Source organism: Prionailurus bengalensis, chromosome B3 (assembly GCF_016509475.1).
Source record: "Prionailurus bengalensis isolate Pbe53 chromosome B3, Fcat_Pben_1.1_paternal_pri, whole genome shotgun sequence".
NCBI lineage: Eukaryota > Metazoa > Chordata > Mammalia > Carnivora > Felidae > Prionailurus > Prionailurus bengalensis.
This window is the reverse complement of record NC_057355.1, coordinates 145,473,077-145,491,635: the sequence shown is the minus strand read 5'-3', so window position 1 is coordinate 145,491,635 and position 18,559 is coordinate 145,473,077. Positions and strand designations below refer to the sequence as shown.

At 52.8% G+C, this 18,559-nt stretch overlaps 1 protein-coding gene across 1 annotated transcript in view; it reads left to right on the top strand.

The window, feature by feature from the left end:
- CDC42BPB (CDC42 binding protein kinase beta) overlaps positions 1-18,559 on the top strand; it is a 102,620-nt gene that overhangs the window by 70,293 nt on the left and 13,768 nt on the right. Inside the window, exons 15-29 of the mRNA XM_043557066.1 lie at positions 264-508; positions 615-720; positions 1,077-1,201; positions 1,616-1,721; positions 4,128-4,276; positions 5,669-5,763; positions 7,500-7,579; positions 11,231-11,320; positions 11,681-11,758; positions 13,272-13,377; positions 14,247-14,383; positions 14,971-15,110; positions 16,122-16,203; positions 17,764-17,980; positions 18,191-18,253. Coding sequence (XP_043413001.1) covers positions 264-508; positions 615-720; positions 1,077-1,201; positions 1,616-1,721; positions 4,128-4,276; positions 5,669-5,763; positions 7,500-7,579; positions 11,231-11,320; positions 11,681-11,758; positions 13,272-13,377; positions 14,247-14,383; positions 14,971-15,110; positions 16,122-16,203; positions 17,764-17,980; positions 18,191-18,253 — 1,819 coding nt within the window. The remainder of the gene's footprint in view (positions 1-263; positions 509-614; positions 721-1,076; positions 1,202-1,615; positions 1,722-4,127; positions 4,277-5,668; positions 5,764-7,499; positions 7,580-11,230; positions 11,321-11,680; positions 11,759-13,271; positions 13,378-14,246; positions 14,384-14,970; positions 15,111-16,121; positions 16,204-17,763; positions 17,981-18,190; positions 18,254-18,559) is intronic.

Below are 18,559 nucleotides of genomic sequence, written 5' to 3'. Positions count from 1 at the left end.
GTAGACAGAGCTTCCGGGGTCCTAGGCAGATCTGGGCACATCCCTTGTGCAAGGTAGGTGCTGTCAGCCCCTCAAATCTGCCCGACGGTTGTTAGAAGGACCTCGCGACCGTGGCCGGCTGCGTCGGGCGCGGTGTCTGCCATTGGTGGGGAGGGGACAGAAGAACCCGCGTGTACGGGTGCCCGCACAGGGTGTGGGTGGAGGGCCGTGTGGCCCTCGAGGGGAAGACACGGACCTGTAATTTATTTTACCTTTCTCTTCAGATGAAGCAAGGAGGCCGGGGCCCGGGGGCCACCTTAGAACATCAGCAGGAGATTTCCAAAATCAAATCTGAACTTGAGAAGAAAGTCCTGTTCTATGAAGAGGAGTTGGTCAGGCGTGAGGCCTCCCATGTGCTGGAAGTAAAAAATGTGAAAAAGGAGGTACACGATTCGGAAAGCCACCAGCTGGCCCTGCAGAAGGAAGTTCTCGTGCTGAAAGACAAATTGGAAAAGTCAAAGCGAGAACGGTAGGTTTCCACGCGCCCTTCGGTGCTGTGAGCGCGGGCTTGTGCCCCCGCCACCGAGAGGATTGGCTCACGGAGCTTCTGAACCGCCGCTCTCGCACCTTCCCAGGCACGCCGAAATGGAGGAAGCAGTCGGCACGATAAGAGACAAATACGAGCGCGAAAGGGCGATGCTGTTTGAGGAAAACAAGAAGCTGACAGCCGAGAACGAGCGGGTAATCTAGTCCATGCCACCGCTCGGGGCTCTAGTTCCCGGTCGCGGGTCCTGGGAGTCGGGTGGTTTACGCAGCTTGCTTCCTACGTGAAGTAACACGTTTCCATTGGGTTAGAAGCTGCTAATTTCCTGAAATCCCCTGCTCTTGTCATTTGTCTGCTCAGATTTGGGTTGAAATGTGACCAAAGTTAGATACGTTTGAAAAGTCCGTATCTGAGATGAAGTTTGGAGCAAAATCTCCCAACGATTTAAGAAAACTTTCAAAATCTTCCAAAGAACATGTAGCTTTAATAACGCTAAGGTCACGTTTAAAGGACACCAAATAACGAGTCATGTGGTACAATTGTTTAATTTCAGCTTTGTTCCTTTGTGGATAAACTCACAGCTCAAAATAGACAGCTGGAGGATGAACTACAGGACCTGGCGGCCAAGAAGGAGTCGGTGGCCCACTGGGAAGCCCAGATCGCAGAGATCATTCAGTGGTATGTGTGCCCGCCCGCCCTTCCCCAGCCCTGCCACACCGCTCGTGCTCCCTCCACCCGCGCCGCCGCCCCGAGGCCTCGGCACGGACCCGCCACCCTCTCCCGAATCGCCGCTGTCGAGGGGCCGCAGTTCTGTCCGGTGCCCTTCACATTGGACTATAGGTGGAGAAAGTGCACCAGGTCCCTGGAGGCGTGGGTCAGGCTGGCACACCCCACACGTTCTAGCGAAAGGGAGGCCGGGCCCCCGCGCAACACGGCAGAGAGGGACTGGGGTGGCCCTTGCTAGCGGAGCCGTTCGTTGGTCGTGGGCGACCGCTCCGGCTGATGGGACGCTATGTCGCTTTGTCCCACGGGGGGCAGGAACCTGTCCTCGTTTTCGGCTCCTCTCACTGGGTCTCTATGGTCCTTCTCTAGGGTCAGTGACGAGAAAGATGCCCGAGGTTACCTTCAGGCTCTTGCTTCCAAGATGACCGAAGAGCTCGAGACACTGAGGAGCTCCAGTCTGGGGTCGAGAGCACTGGTAGGCTTTGTTCTGAACCGTGTCTTTTTATGATGATGGGACTCCCCAGTGGCTTTACCTTGAACACGAGTGTAGAAACTCAGTGCCGGGCAAGTAACTCAGGTGATACGGGCCTCCGTGTGGCCAGGGACGCCCCCCAGGTGCAGAGCGCCGCTGTCTGAACTACTGGGAGACCACAGCCACTCTGTGGAGGGACCGCAGTTCGCGCGACGGGCTCCTGCCGTCAAGGAGATGGGTTTTGTCCATTCTCTCACCCCCCCCCCCCCGCCCCCCAGTCAGTGGTCCGTGTGTTTCGAGTGCCCAGAGTTTGGCGAGCCGTCTCCACCCAGGCTCACTTCTGGGCGCAACCCCACGTGTCCCTCCTTCTGTCTGCCTTCCTTACAATATGTGTGTGTAAGTTATTCTGTAAGTGACGAACACTAGTAACAATAAAGGTGTAGGGGAACTGTTTCATTAGCGTTTTAGTTAGAACTTCACAAACCCAGATTTTTATTCCCTGTTTTGCTGGTTTGAACATCTGTTTGCCCCAAAGGGTGTTGTTACGTCAAATGTCATTACTCCTCATCCTGTCACCTGAGCACCCGGCACATATACCATCTTGTCGAAGAATACAGCTGTGTTCTTCGCTCTGTAATTGGAGAACATATTCATTTTTTGATTTTAGATTTAGAAGTACCAATTCAAATGATCAAGTTTTTTTCATTTCTGCGTTTTCTCTTCCAGTCATATCTACGGGTATACTCGCGCTTGTGAACTGCGTTAAATAAACCTAGAGCATAAACCTTATGAAAGATGAAAGAATATAGCCCTAGGTCCTTTTAGCAAAATGGGGTGATTGAGATCCTTGTTGCAGAATTCTGTGTGAACAGTCCTTCCTGTTGAAGGACTGACTGAGGAAAGTGTATTTCCTTCCTGTCCATAGAAGTGTATTGTTCACTCGTTGATTCTTGAGGAAATCCGTGTGGGCCATGGTCATCTGAAGACTCAGGCTTCTGACATTCACTGGGTTCATCACAGTCGTTGGCGTCCGATAAAGCGCCCGTTTCTCTGTCCCTGCAAACCCCTAGTCAGTTCCCTTTTCTTCTCTTTATGGACAGAAAACGAAAAATTCTCAGCTGTGTGGACTGAAAGCTTTTAAAAAAGTCTAATAAAGTGGAATCTCCAGATTCCTTCTGTCCCTCTCGTGAGCGGATGGAACACGGGCAGCATCTCGGTGGGAGAAGGGGAGCACGCTGCCATCCAGCTGATCTCGGTCACTGTTAACCTCACCCTGCTGAGCCCTCCATCCTTGCTCTTCCTGCCGCTTCAGTCTTCCGTTGTGGGCAGGGATGATTGATGAGTAATGACGTAATTGCTCGGATAGTGAAATAGGAGATGTTTCAAGATAAAGGAAGAGTAAGATAACGGAGACCCCCACAATATATCATACGTTTGTAAGAGAGTCTAACGGGCCCAAATAGAAATTGCACTCCTGGTTGAGTTTTATTCTTTAAAAAAAATTTTTTTAAGCTGCAGCTCATTCTTTTGAAGATCTCTAATAAAGAATAAAAGTCATAAAAAGCCCAGACTAAAATTGGGTCTGATGGACTTTGATGATATCTAATAGTATCAAATTAATATTTAAGTTAATTAAGTTAATATTTAAACGTGATAATAAAAGTTTAAGATGAGAAGAAGATGAATTATGTGTCAACATTTTTTTAAACAAGTAAATATCTCAAAAATATATCTTTAAAGGGGCACCTGGGTGGCTCAGGTCATGGTCTCACGGTTCGTGAGTTCGAGCCCCACATCAGGCTCTGTGCCGACAGCTCAGAGCCTGGAGCCTGCTTTGGATTCTGTCTTCCTCTCTGTGCCCCATCCCTGTTCATGCTCTTTCTCTCTGTCTCTCAAAAATGAATAAATGTTAAAAAAAAATGTAGAAACATATGTATCTTTATGAGTGCCTGGGTGACTCAGTTAAGCATCAGCTCAGGTCATGATCTCACGGTTCATGAGTTTGAGCCCCGCATCAGGCTATCTTTCAGCGTAGAGCCTGCTTCAGACCCTCTGTCTCCTTCCCTCTCTTCTCCCCGGCTCACATGCATACACATGTTCTCTCTCTCAATAAATAAATAAATAAAGTCAATAAATAATATCTTAGAGCGCTTGGGTGGTTCAGTTAGTTAAGCTGACTTCATCTTAGGTCATGATCTCACAGTTTATGGATTCGAGCCCCACATCAGGCTCTGTGCTGACAGCTCAGAGGCTGGAACCTTCAGATTCTGTGTCTCCCTTGCCCTCTGCCCCTCCCCTGCTTGCACAATTCCTGTCTTTCAAAAGTAGATAAATGTTAAAAAATTAAAAAAAAAAAATATATATATATATATATGTATATATCTTTAATATCTGAACCATTGTCTCCAGGACCCCCTTTGGAAAGTGCGCCGTAGTCAGAAGCTAGACATGTCTGCACGGCTAGAGTTGCAGTCTGCTCTTGAGGCGGAGATCCGGGCCAAACAGCTTGTTCAAGAGGAGCTGAGGAAAGTCAAAGATGCGAATCTCTCCTTTGAAAGGTACCTGGTACTGTGTTCTGACTCGATAGGGGACTGTGTGACCTTGGGCACACCCCTGCTCTGTGATACCAGTTGACTGGAAGGAGCTTTGCACGGTGGACCGTTTCTGGCCCCTAGTAGGCGCTCAGTGAGAATCGATGGCGTGGATGTGCAAATGCCCTGCGCGCATCGGAGGTCTGTGCTTATTTTCTCAGGAAGCAGTGAAGCGATGGGAGCCCGCGGTTTTGAAGTGCCAACATCTGTGTGTGTAAGAGGCAGATGCTGGTCCTCCCTGTGCCGGGTGACAAGCCACGGCCACAACGTCTGAGGGACAGTTCTGGCCTGCTTGTTCCCTAAGTGCTGTTTGTTTCATCAACTTCGAGTTTTCCCTTTTAACCTGAAACTAATATTGTAAATACAGGTTGAAGACGGTATGCCTATCTCAAAACTTTTTTCTGACCCTCAAGCACCGTTTTTACACAACAGTAAATTCAGTGAATGTTTGATGAGAGGCTGCCGCTGGCAGTCTTACATGCCCAGGAGATGGTCGTGAACTGCTCTCTCGTAAAACCCAGGCCGCCCTACCTGTAGTAGCTGTTGATGTGGAAGGTGGGGACCTGGATGTCACGAACCGGGCCACTGATGGGATTACCGAGTCACACATCTTGTTAGTTTGGGGCTAAAAGTAAGAGTAGCGATGGCTACCGTTTAGGTACGCTCCCTGTAAGAGGTTGAGCCTATTAATCACGTGACTGTCATGGTGTTCCTAGGAGGCCAGCACTCTTGAGCCCCATTTTACAGATGAGGACAGCGAGACGCAGAGAGGTGTAGGTCAGCCAGCATCACCTGCCAATTCGGCGCAGAACCCCCACTCAGCTGCTGGACTGCACCGCTCGCCTCCTGGCCAGGTCACTGCAGCAGCCTGACTGCTCTGTCCCTGCAGGAAAGCGTAGGAACCGAGGCCCGCCCCCCCAGCAGCTGTGCTCAGGTGGTGGTCGTGGTCTCGTGCAGCCCGCCGTCTCGCTGGTTGTGGGAATGACGTTTGGAGGTCTGATGGCTGAGTAATCTGGGTGGTGTGTCCTCGGAGGACAAAGGACTCATTTGGAAAGAGACTGGGAGGGTCAGAAACTCCACGAGGGCCTCCAGATACACCTTCATTAACCATGATTTTGAAAATCCATGTCTGTTTATAATTCTGAAATATCTGTAATCTCTGTAACGTGCTCAGCGGACTCACCCATGCCAAGAGTGGATTTGTGTTTCCGTTCGCAGCGGGGAGCCTGCCATGTTCCGGCACTTTCCCAGGCCCTGGAAATTAATCCCTGCCCTCACATTTTGACACTCACTGAATCAACGTGTAGATATCTGTTCTCAGGGTACTTAAAGCCTTCTATTTTTTATTTTTTGTTTTAGTAAACTAAAGGATTCCGAAGCCAAAAATAGAGAATTATTAGAAGAAATGGAAATTTTGAAGAAAAAGATGGAAGAAAAATTTAGAGCAGATACTGGTAAATTATAAGCTTCTGAAGTATTTAAATATAAGGTTTTTTTTAACAGCATGGTTTTATTTTAGATTTAATAGTTTTTAGTTATATAAAGAAAGCCCTTAACATGATTTTGAAGCCAATATTCTGAGGTAGCGTATGTTCAAATATGCCTTTCTCGAAGGTAACCACAGTTTGTGGCTTATCCTTCCTGTTTCCTCTTGGAAGTGCAAAGCAAATACACGTGTATGTAGAGTCACCCATCCGTGTCCCCCTGATCATACGAGGCAGCCTGCCTGCTGGGGCCTCCGATCTGTGAGTGGGTAGGGCCGCGGCATGAGAGGTGGCCCGGTCCCGTCCCGGCGGCACCACATCCTGCTGGGGGCTACGGGCGGGGGTCGGGCTGTTTCCTCGCTGTCACAGCAGGTGCTGTAAGGAGTAGCCGTGTGTGGGTAACATGTCCTGTTCCTGTGGGGTTCGTGGGGGTAGATTTTTGGAAGTGGGAGTGCCGGTTAAGGAGTAAGCATGCTTGCGCTGATGCTGGCGGTGACCTCGGCCGCCCAGAGGCTTGTGCACGTGTGTCCCTGCCCGCGCGCAGGCGACGGCTGCTGCCCCACAGCCGCGTGCACACAGTGTGAGCACACAGCGAACAGGTGGGAAGGAGCATTAGAATACAGATTGTGCTTGCGTCCCTCTTACGAGTAAGATTGAGCACCTTTTGTATGTTTAAGGGCTATTTGTGTTTCTTTTCTTTTTTTCTTTAATGCTTACTTGTGAGCAGGGGAGGGGCAGAGAGAGAAGGAGAGAGAGAATCCCAAGCAGGCTCTGCACTGTCAGCGCAGAGCCCAACTCGGGGCTCAGTCCCACAAAGCGCAAGGTCATGACCTGAGCTGAAATCAAGGATTGGACGCTTAACTGCCTGGGCCACCCACGCGCCTTGAGATTTTCTTATTCTGTGATTTTTATGTATTTGTATCTTTTGCTCACTTTTTAAAATTCAGAGTAAGTTTTTTTCTAGAAACTTTTTGTAGATGGAGAATAGAATATATAGAGCCTTTTGTTTGTGATGAAAGTTGCAAATATTTTCCCAGTTTGTCTTCTGTCATTCTTATTTTGCTTGTGTTTTTTACCAAGCATAAGGTTTTTTGGGGTGTTTTTTTTTGTTTTGTTTTGTTTTTTGTGCCTCACATTTGTCTTTTTTTTTCCCTTTTTTCAGTTACAGGGGAATATTTCTGAGTCCCCAGGTACTCAAATAATTCACTCATATTTTCTAATACTTGTATACAGGTTTCATTTTTTAAATGTGGATTACTGGTCCATTTGAAATTTACTCTGATGTGCATTTTGAGTTGTGGATCTAGTTTTTAGTTTTATCTTTTTCCTGTGGCTGGTCGTCTAATACCAGTTGTTGAGAAGTTCCTCTCCCTACCGATTTTGTATGTGACTCTTACCACATGAGGTCACCATGGGCACTTGAGTCTGTTTCTGGATTTCCTGCCCTGTTCACTGTTCACTGGCAGGAACCACTGGATTGTGATGAAAGAGGTTTCAGTAAATCTGATTTAGTATCTGGTAGATCTCCTCCCCCAACCCCTTTTTTTAAGGACTTCTGAGACACTCTCCAAATGAACTTAACTAGAATCACATCAGATTTATTCGTTAGGTTAAGGAGAATTGACATCTTGATGGTGCTGAGTCTCCCCATGGGAGCACAGATGGTCTTTTAAATTTGCCTTGACTAGTCTGTTTCTTTTTTATAGGATTGAAACTTCCAGATTTTCAGGATTCTATTTTTGAGTATTTCAACACTGCACCTCTTGGACACGATCTGACATTTAGAGTAAGTAGTTATTCTAAAAAGTGACAAATGAATTTATGATAAGTTAGAGTTGGTAGGACATGCTCTGACCACCGGTGGGGCCGCAAACACACTAGTAAATTGACACCTGACAGCTTGCTCTGTCGTGCTGACCTAGGAGTGACCCAGGGTGTCACATGGGTGAGGTTAGAGACGTTTAAGGTACCGGAAATGCTCGCGGAGATGCTTCCCCAGACTTACGTGGAAGCTAAGAAAGTGCTCAGCATCTTCAGGGAAGAATCGGCACTGGCTTCTGGCTGTGTGGTGAGCATCTCAGACGGGTTTTTATTTTTTTTTTTTTAATTAAAAAAACATTTTTTTTAATGTTTATTTTTGAGACGGAGACAGAGCGTGAGTGGGGGAGGAGCAGAGAGGGAGACACAGAATCCGAAGCAGGCGCCAGACTCTGAGCTGTCAGCACAGGGGCTCGAACCCTCGTGAGATCATGACCTGAGCCAAGGTCGTTCACTTAACCTACTAAGCCACCCAGGCACCCCTCAGGCGGGTTTCTAAATACACATTCCCACCATGCCGCAAATGAAGACTAAGCCAGTCTCATTACCACTTCAGTGACTTCTGTGTGGCCCTCCGGTTTGGTCTGCGGTGGCCCCCGTGGGGTGGGCGGACGGGTGGTTGGGGAGAATTGTTGCCGTGGCCCGCCCCTGCTCAGCGACCCGCACCGGGTAGGCGGGGCGGCCCGAGGGAGCCATTCCGAGTGAGTCCCATCTCTCCCTTTGTGCGCTGCCCGCGGACCCAGTGCCTTCTTTACCGCTTCTCTCCAGACGATAGGGGTGGACCCTTGCTAGCAACCCTTGAAGTAAGCCAGAAAGTAAAAATAGCGAAAACAAATCTCATTAATGGGACTTCTGATGGCATGTTGTCGTTTTCATTGATTTCCATCATTTTTTTTTGTTAAGAAAACGTTAAGCCTGCGGGCAAGTTGAAAGAATACTATAGTAAACACATAGGTATCTCTCCCTGCCATTTTCTCCTAACGCATCAGTGTTTGTTTCCTAAGATGAAGGATGTTCTCCTAACACAACCATAATGTCATTGTCCTGCACGAGACCTTTGCACTGATGCTGTAGTAGAGCACGCATGTTTTACATGTCCCTTGTCCCTGAGTGTCCTTTACGGCTGGTTTGCCTCCCCTTGTCAGGGTCCAAGCAGAGCTCCTAAGTCGCATTTAGTCTTTGATCTGGAACAGTGTCCCAGTTTCTCCCCCACCCCAACCCCCACCCCCACCCTTTATAACATTGGTATTTTTGTGGTATCTGTACCAGTCGTCTCACTGAGTGTCCTACGGTCCGGATTTGTCTGATGGCTGATTTGACGTGGGTTGGACATTGTGGCAGGGATGCCGCACGGGATGTGGACGTCCCGAGTGTGTCGGCTTCGTGACGCTTTCGGCGTCAGGCGGAGGTGGCGTCTGCCAGGCCCCGCCCCGCCCATTCGTAAGCGTCGAGCCGTCGGGAAGGCTGCCGGATGTCCGTCCGCCAGCAGCCTTGTGCCCACGGGTTGGCGAAGGCCAGCAGCCCGTGCCTGGCAGCGGTTCTTACAGAATCAAGTAGGTTTGCGTGGGTCCTGCTGCTCTGGCTCACACCTGCTCATGTTCACCTGTCAGAATGGTTTCTTGTCAAGTTGGTGATGCTCGTCTCTTCCCTGAAGGCCTGAGTTTTAAGCAGCAGATAGATTTACCTGGTCCTCACACGGTGGTTCTTTCAGAAACGTCCTGCTTCGTAAGTCTCGTCCCTCTCTCACTGCTGGAGCGCTAGACACATCGCGGCAACCCGAGGGCTGCCGTTGTTAACGGGATGGAGGTGGCCAGGAGAGCGGCGTTAGACACAGAATCGGAGCAAGAGTAGCGATCCCTGGGGCAGGTGGTTTCAGCCCGAACTCGGCGCCACTGTAGACAGCCCGCCGGGAGGTTTTGTCACGGAGCTAGATGGAGGCCGTAATCTTGGTACCGTGTCCGGGGAGTCAGCACTCCTGCCGTCTTCGTGTTTGGTCTCAGTCCCTCCTTCCTCTGTGGTTTAAGTAGCAAATCCTTGGTCAGAGTCTGGGTTTGTCAGGAGGTGTTTCCAGACCTGAGAATCGTCTTTTAGAAGCTTCTACCCTGCTTTCTCCCTATTAAACATGTTGTTAACTATTAGAACGATTGGCCACAGTGATGGAATCACTGTATTTTTCTGCAAGTTTTCATTGGTTGGGGAGTGACGGTTCTGTTCCTCGCTTCTGTCACCATTAACGACGCTGCCTCCCCCACATCTTCTCTGCTAGCCTCTTGGGAAGCAGCAGTCGCTGCTGAGGCTGGCCCCCACGCCCTCCCTGTGTCCCTAGCAGCCCTCAGTCGTGGACGACTCCTTGCCCTTAATTCCCATCCTTGGACCAACCAAGTGAAACCAGTCAGGTTTCTTAATATTCTCTTGCTCCTCGTTCATGGAGAGATGGAACGCTAATGCGTGTAACATACCGTATTTATGGGAGAAATTTGCTTACTGTTGTAGCTTTGATAATTAGCTAATTGGTAGAGCATTTCCCTTGTGAAATTAACAAATTCACAAACTGCGGTGTTTATGTGCTGTGCTACCTTCCCAGCTGAATTTGGCTCCTTCTACAGGAACCTTGTTAATTACAACTTTTGGAAAGCGTTTCTCTGATTTGCTTGATTGGGATTTCAGTGTGGAACACGGGGTAACAGCTGCAAACGGCCCCTGTAGGAACCTAGCCCAGCTACTTCTGTGTCCCAGCGCTTGCTCCCGCTCACTGCACACACGCATGGTTTATGTGTGTCTGTTTAAATAGCAATAGCCTTTCATCAGGAAATAATAACACTCCAAATGAGGTCATTAAAAAAAAATTTTTTTTAATGTTTATTTATTTTTGAGAGAGAGAGAGAGAGAGACAGCTGTCAGCACAGAGCCTGATGCAGGGCTTGAATTCACGAACCATGAGATCATGACCTGAGCTGAAGTTGGGTGCTTCACCGACTGAGCCACCCAGGGGCCCCCAAATAAGGTCATTTTTAAGTGGTTTTAGAATAGCTTCAAATTAGATTCAAAGCTTTAGCTTCGATTTCAAACTGAAATTAATTTGGGAATCTTGAGTGCTTAGAACAAAACATTGCTTCCCCGTGTCATAAGGCTTTCAGGGAAATTCTTGCTTCTGGCCATAGGCCCACAGACCCCGATTGATCTCAGAATTTCTTCTTGATCCCTGAAATGAGGTCGAAAACATTTGACTCCTTTATCTCAACGATACCAGGTACGGATGAAATCATTTCTGAACGACAACAGTGGCTTGGTGGTTTCCAGTTTCTGCCCCTTACACAGGGCCGTGGGGAGAATGTGAGCAAGGGCTTTGGCTGGAGGGGGAGGCTTGGAGCTTCTGGCCTTCGGTAACAGCTGTGACTTGACAGACCCCACAGTCATCACTCTGGTCTTAGAATGCCATAGGTAGTGGTCCTCAGGGAAGGCAGGCTGGCTGTGAGTGAGGTGGGGTCAGATGGGAGCCAGAGCCAGGGCCAGGACCTTGGGTCCCCGGTGGAACACTCTCTAAACACAGACCACGGAATCAGAGTGTGACTTCTGCAGTTCTCTCCTTCCCACTGTTTCTTTGCCTTTATTTTCACAGAGCAGCTCCACTGGGGAGCAGGAAACACAAGCCCCGAAGCCAGAGGTGTCCCCGTCGGTGTCTGTGGCTGCAAGCACAGAGCAGCAAGAAGTAAGCAGTGTCATACCATATACTACCCTGCGAGAACCTCGGGACCCACCACCCCCATGCCCGTGTGCCACATGCTGCCCTCGGTGAACAGAGGCTGCCCTCATGCCAAGGTGGCCCCCCTGGTCCTGCCTCACACCTCGTAGCCAGATCCCATCGCCAGCTGCTGGGCCTGACTTGTATCTCGAGGGACTGCCCGTGCATCGGCTGCATGAGCGCAGACAGATGTCTCAACAATGTAGTAAATTAAAAATGCAGTTCATTATTAATCAGTTCGAGGGAGAAATGAATCCCAAGCAGGGTCTGACATGTTAGAGCAGTACTGAGCTAAGAGGATGCTCACCTGTGCCTGCTTGTCCCCAGGACATGGCTCGGGCCCCACAGAGGCCGCCCACCGTGCCGCTGCCCACCACGCAGCCCCTCGCTCTGGCTGGACCAAAGGTAGGGCCCTTGCTTTTACCCGTGGCGCCTTCTCTATTTTAGAAGGTAACTGTATGAATAAGATAGGCTCATTGGTTTTGCAGACACGGTGAGACCCTTGTGTCCTGTTAATGGTTTGCTGTGAACAGCGTGTGGCCCAGGAAGTGTCTGGACCCTGTGTTTCCTTAATTAAATCAATGACAAGTCGTCACATTCTAATTGGGAAATTTCAGAACTCCTCTTGTTTTCCTTCATTTTCTGGATCACGTTCCCTTCTCTGATGGTGACCACTCTGTGTTATGTATCTACTGTGTTCCTTCTGCAAACTTACTTCCGCTTACCTGTCTGCACTTCCGGCAGTAGAGAACCCTGTGGCTCGTGGGAAGGTGTGTCCCCAGAGTAGGGGGGCTGCACCAAATGTGCAGGTTTCTCACCTGTCTTTTCCAGAAGCACATCTGGAGAGCCAGGCGCCAGCGCAGAAGGTCCGGCACTGACCCCAGAGCTCCAGTTGTGTTTCCAGGCTTAGCGTTTGGCTTCACACATTTAGATGCATTTTGTTTTCCTTTTCACACAGACGTGGCCTCAACCGTAGGCAGCCGTGCCAGCTAGAGACAAGACCTTGATTTTTTTTTTTTTAATTTTTTTTTCAACGTTTTTATTTATTTTTGGGACAGAGAGAGACAGAGCATGAACAGGGGAGAGGCAGAGAGAGAGAGAGGGAGACACAGAATCAGAAACAGGCTCCAGGCTCTGAGCCATCAGCCCAGAGCCCGACGCGGGGCTCGAACTCACGGACCGCGAGATCGTGACCTGGCTGAAGTCGGACGCTCAACCGACTGCGCCACCCAGGCGCCCCCAAGACCTTGATTTTGTTGGGCTGTGGACTTAGCTTCTTGCACAGTCGGGTCAGGTGGACTGCTGTCTGCATCTCGTGTTCACTGCTCCCTTGCTTCTTACAAATGGTTTTATAGTATTTGCGTCCCCGAGTAACAGTCCTTTCGTTTTGCTGTGTCGGAGCTGTGTAGACTCACCATCCTTCGTGTCTGCGGCTTGTTCCTCTGCTCAGCCTCCCGTGATTGTGTCCTCGTGTCTGTCCTCCCAACGGGACGGGGGTCTGTCCAGGCCTTTGCTCTCCAGAACAGGGCTGCCGTCCATTCCTTGCTTGTCTTTTTGGTCTCATGTGCAAGGGCAGCTGTGGGGGCGGTTCCCCCCCCCCCCCCCCAGGGGCCTCCAGGAGGCACGGCGCTTGCTCCAGAGTCAGTGGCAGCCATGGTACCACAGCGGCCCTACCCATCCCCCTGTGGTGTTTTGGTAGCAAGACCAAAGCTCACGGAAGGAAACGCGTTGACTTAATTTTCAGGCTCCAGCTCTGTAGACGGGTGTTAAGCACTCCTCTCTGGTTAGCACGTACATCTCAAAGTGAAACTGCACCTTTTCGACCTTTCAAGGCCATGGCCGAGTTTATAAACTTGACCATAAACAGATGGTCTCTGTTCAGAGCCTGGGTCTCACCTTCTCCATATTCTTCCTCCAGCCAAAAGCTCACCAGTTCAGCATCAAGTCCTTCTCCAGCCCCACACAGTGCAGCCACTGCACCTCCCTGATGGTGGGGCTGGTCCGCCAGGGCTACGCCTGCGAGGGTGAGTGTGGGCCCTGCGCCTTCAAGGCCGGGGCTGGGGGGCAGGGAGGGGGGGGTGGGGCCTGTCCCGGGAGGGAATTACTCCAAGGTCAGGTGCAGCTGAAGGGAAGCCTATTTGTGAGCCAGTAGAGGGCGGGTCCTCTCTCTGTAGCTTTGTGAACACTCAGAAGGGGTCCTCGCTGCACTGGGAGAGCCGAGTATTGTTTGCCATAATACGAAACATGCAGGGTCCTGGAAAATCAGGAAGAGCAGAGAGTAAACAGGACTTTAAGCTTCTCCGTTATTATGGCGTCTGAGGATAAGCCGGTATTTTGTGTCTCCCCTGCTGCGCTCCCGCCCGGGGCCGGGCGCTGCACTCGCATTGGGCAGCAAGACACGTTCAGGGCATTTGATCACCCGTCTCACAGATGAGCCGCCTGCCGGAGTCACACAAGCGACAGCAGCTGGGCGGGGGGTGCTCTGCAAAACAGCTTTGTGTTCTACCTGGTAGCAGCAGCCTTTCCCTTTGTTACTGGCAGGCCTTTTGATCGGCTGCCAGGACACCTGTGTGTCCTTGAAGCCACTGCCCTGTCACAAGCCTGTGGCAGCGAGGCGCGGCTTCCCGGGAGAGCAGTGTGGCTCTGCGGCCGCGCCCCCAACGCCAGCCCTCGCCTCCCCGCGAGGGCCCCGCCAGCTTGCCGGAGAGCTGCTTGGTGCCAGAGTCCCGCGGCTCTGTGGGGCCTGTGTTCCAGAATGTGCTGGCTGCGCTGGGTGTCTGGACCCTTCCTGCGACTCGGGGAGGTGATCACTGAGCCTCGTCCTGCCCCGGAGGAGGCGGGCTCTGACTGCCGTGCCCCCCCCCCCCCCCCCCCCCCCCCCGCGCTTTTCCAGTGTGCTCCTTCGCTTGCCACGTGGCCTGCAGAGACAGCGCTCCCCAGGTGTGCCCCATCCCTCCTGAGCAGTCCAAGCGGCCGCTCGGCGTGGACGTGCAGAGAGGCATAGGGACGGCCTACAAGGGCTATGTCAAGGTAGGACGCGCGGAGACCCGGGTTCCGCCACCTCAGCTCTCCTGGCCTCGGGCGCCATGACACGAGAGCCACACCCCACTGCTCCCGAGGGCTGTCCTTGGTTGCTTTGTGAAGTGACCGTCGCGCTGCTCCTGGGAGGCCTCCCCTCCTGGGCGCTAAGGCGCTGGGGCCCGGGTTCCGAGGACCCCACAGAAACATCTCCGTCTGCCAGAGCCCCTTGTCCCCGCCTTCTGGGCCGTGCATTTAAAGACAGGGCTCCGTGGCCAAGTGCCGCCTGAAAACCACTGTGTCCGGACAGCCTCCGGCCGCAGCCTCGCAGCTGTGGGTGCTGTGAACACGCCTGTCTGCTGACTCGTCCGCCTTGGCCCGTGCATCACCTTGTATCACGTGTGGATCCCTCCCCAGTAGTGCCTGAGTCTGCCCGGGCCCGGACCCGGCCCTGGCACCAGCCTGGGAAGGGCGAGAGGGGGCTGTCCCCGGAGGAGCCGGCCAGCCGTTCGGCAGCTGGAAGGAAACCACGGGCGGGACGTCTCCCGGGGCCGCGGACTCCGCTGCGTGGACTGGAATGTGGCCACTGTTCCCTGTAGGTCCCAAAGCCTACCGGGGTGAAGAAGGGGTGGCAGCGGGCTTACGCGGTGGTCTGTGACTGCAAGCTCTTCCTCTACGACCTGCCTGAAGGAAAATCCACCCAGCCTGGCGTTGTCGCCAGCCAGGTCCTGGACCTCAGGTGCGTGTTCTGTGTGGTCTGTCCTAGCGTGTGAGTTCCGACTTACTGTGCTGCTTGGTGATCTTTAACCCCGTCACACCTTCGCATCCGTGCACGTTGTACGCACGTAGAGTGCGTGCTGTAGCAGCCTGGGTATTTTTGCACACTACGGTTTGCCAGGTAGGCATTTGTAAAACATAAGAAAATGACACGTCCCAAGAGCAGGGAGAACGTACCCCAGAGACACACTGTGCAGCCTAAGGTGTCAGAACCCGAGAGTACCCTTTGTGACAGCGATCTAGAGCCCTGGGCTTTGCCGCACGACACCCTCTCCTACACCTCATCTCATCACGGGCCCTCCTGGCATCAGACCTGGGAGGCCGGCGGGGCGGAGCCCAGGGCCCGGAGTCCCCTCTGCCCGTTGGCACCCACCCTGGGCTAGGGCCCGGCACCTCTGTCCCCAGCTGTTCTTGGGGACAGCGGGCTGCGGCAGGCGCCCTGACGACGGCTTCAGGGACAGAAGTGTAGCGGGATCACCTCCGTGGCGGCCCCCACTGCACATCCGTCACTGGGCTCCGATGGGCCCCAGCCTCGTGACGAAGAGGCCACTGGCTGGCAGGCGGCACGGGGACTTGGTGTTAGGTGTGGAGCCCAGGACTCGGAGGGTATCGGACACGGGCCTCCCGCAGTCACTTGGGCACATTGCACCCCCTTCCTTAGGGGCCATCACCAAGCGGCCACCTGATTGTAGCCAAGTAGGGGCCAGTTCGGTGACGTGTCTGTGACTGGAGGCGTCTGACACAGATGAGAACGGTGTGACCCAGGGAAGGAGCTTCTGTTCTCCCACGTCCCTAACCACTGAAACGCGTGCAGGGTCCTTGAGTCATCTGTTGGCTTTGTCAGCGTGCTTTCTTACCCAGGTGGAGGCAAGGGGCCCGCCTCACGTTCTGTATCCTTTCCCATAAGCGGGGCGGAGGACCGGCCCGCGTGCACTTTTCTTTCTGATATTCCGGGTGTTCTGTTTCTTACCAGGGACGAGGAGTTCTCGGTGAGCTCGGTCCTGGCCTCAGATGTCATACATGCTTCTCGCCGAGATGTCCCGTGTATATTCAGGGTATGCTTTTTTTCTGTTTCTTAGAGATGTTTTACTAATCGCAAGAAAGAACCCCCGTGGTTAAAATAACAGTTCTCTTTCGGAGCATTTCGATGTGCCATAGCAAGGGGCTAGCCAGTCCAGGGTGGACCTCCTCTTCCTCTACCTCCTGCCCCCCTGACTCCTTCCCTCGTGTTGGGGTCCCTCCTTCCTAGGCGCCGTCTCCCCCACCTCACTGGCACTGCCTTCCGTCCTGCACCTCAGCCGCTGTGTATGTCTGTGACTCCGGTCACGACGTGCCTGACGCTGGGAGCCGCCACGTCGCCCTTCACGGGTGCAGTGTGCCGCCGCAGCTTTCCTTCCTGGGACTCAGCGGCCACTACCTGGAGCGAAACAGGAAGAAGCCAGTAGACGTTTCTCAGCACTGTTGTTGGCTGAGGTGGAGAGGCCCCTCCCCCCCACCCCCACTGAGTTTACGTTAGACGGTGCGCCATTAGGAAGCTTCTGAGAGATTGTGGGATGGGGAAGGAATCCCCCCAACCCCTCCACTGGGGATTGTTTTGAAGATTTTTTTTTTTTAAGTTACTTATTTTGAAAGAGAGAGAGAGAGACCGCCTGAGTGGGGGAGGGGCAGAGAGAGGGAGACAGAGAATCCCCAGCAGGCTCCACACTGTCAGCACGGAGCCTGACGCGGGGCTCAAACTCACAAAACTGTTAAATCGGGACCTGAGCCAAAACCAAGAGTCAGACGCTTAACCGACTGAGCTCCCAGGTACCCACATTGGGGATATTTGATAAATACGGGAGAAGTTTGGCTGACCACCAAATGGAATCCAGGAAGCCTCTTCCATTAAGTCTCCTTTCAGTTCAGAAACTGCCTCTTACGCACAACACAGAAAGCTGCCACCGTTGCTTACAAGGTGATCCTTCTGTAGGAGCTTCAGCTGCCCAGGGGATTCTCACAGGGAGGCATGTTTGGGCAAAGCACTTTTGTTGGAGATTCTGTTTTTCCTGTACACGTTCTGAGAATCTGCTTTTAATTATAACAAGGGCATTCAAGAAATCAGTTTCTGTTTTATTCGATGTTTTTATTTATCTTTGAGGAAAAAAGAAACCGTGTGTGAGTAGGGGCAGGGCAGAGAGAGAGGGAGACAGAGAATCCAGACGAGCTCCAGGCCCTCCTGAGCTGGCAGCACAGAGCCCGTTGCGGGGCTAGGACTTGAGAAACAAAAACTGTGAGATCACGACCTCAGCTGCAGCCCGACACTCGACGGACTGAGCCCCCCAGCCGCCCCGACAAATCAGTTTTTAAATGGGACAGCTAGATGACGGTTTTGGCAAGAGTGGAGTTAACTGGAACCTGACAAGGAAGGGACGCGGGGTGCCTGTTTATCGCTGTGCCCCTGCCCGTGTCCAGCCGCAGAGCCCCTCACACCCTCCGCGGGCGCCCGAGTCACGGTGCTGGGAAGCACGCCCTCCTGCTGCCCACCTCCGGTGCGAGGTGGTGGCCGGGCCAGGCTGGGGGCGTCTGTTTGCTGTGGTTTGGTTGTCTTATGGCTCTTCTCTTTGTCTGTCATGAAGGTGACAGCCTCTCTCTTAGGGACACCTTCTAAGACCAGCTCACTGCTCATTCTGACAGAAAATGAGAACGAAAAGAGGAAGTGGGTTGGGATTCTAGAAGGACTGCAGTCGATCCTCCACAAGAACCGCTTGAGGAACCAGATCGTGCACGTCCCGCAGGAGGCCTACGACAGCACGCTGCCTCTCATCAAGGCCGTCCTGAGCGCCGCCGTCGTGGGTGCGTGCCGGGGGCCGCGTGGGGCCGCGCTCTCCCAGCACGGACGGCAGCGCATCGGGGGGGGGGTGCTGCGGGGCCGGACCTGAGCGCGCCAGCACACGAAGGCCACGGCCGCGTCGTCCGTTCGAATGTAGTCCCGCACCTGCTCTGAGAAGCGAATGGCGCGCCTGTAGCGCTGACTTTGTGTTTTTACCTCTCCTGCCTTGACAGATGGGGACAGGATCGTGGTCGGCCTGGAAGAAGGGCTCTATGTCATAGAGGTGACCCGTGATGGTGAGTGCACAGGGGCTCCTGTCCGTCCTGGGCTCGCGCAGACGGGAGCGGGAGGCGTGGCAGAAACCCGCGAGGGCTGGGATTTGTTTGGTGATGTGGGAAGCGCGCAAAGGAAGGGAAGGGCGGACAGCTGAGAAAAGCAGTTTGCGACAAATAAGACAGACGTTAGTAGCCGTGGAACGTTCACCAGTGCCTCCGAGCGCAGAGTGCAGTGCGGGGCAGAGAGCAGCCCCAGGGGCCGGGGGTGAGCTGCTCACGGCCCTCACCGAGCTCGTCTAGGAGAGGACTGCATAGGCAGCTGGGGGC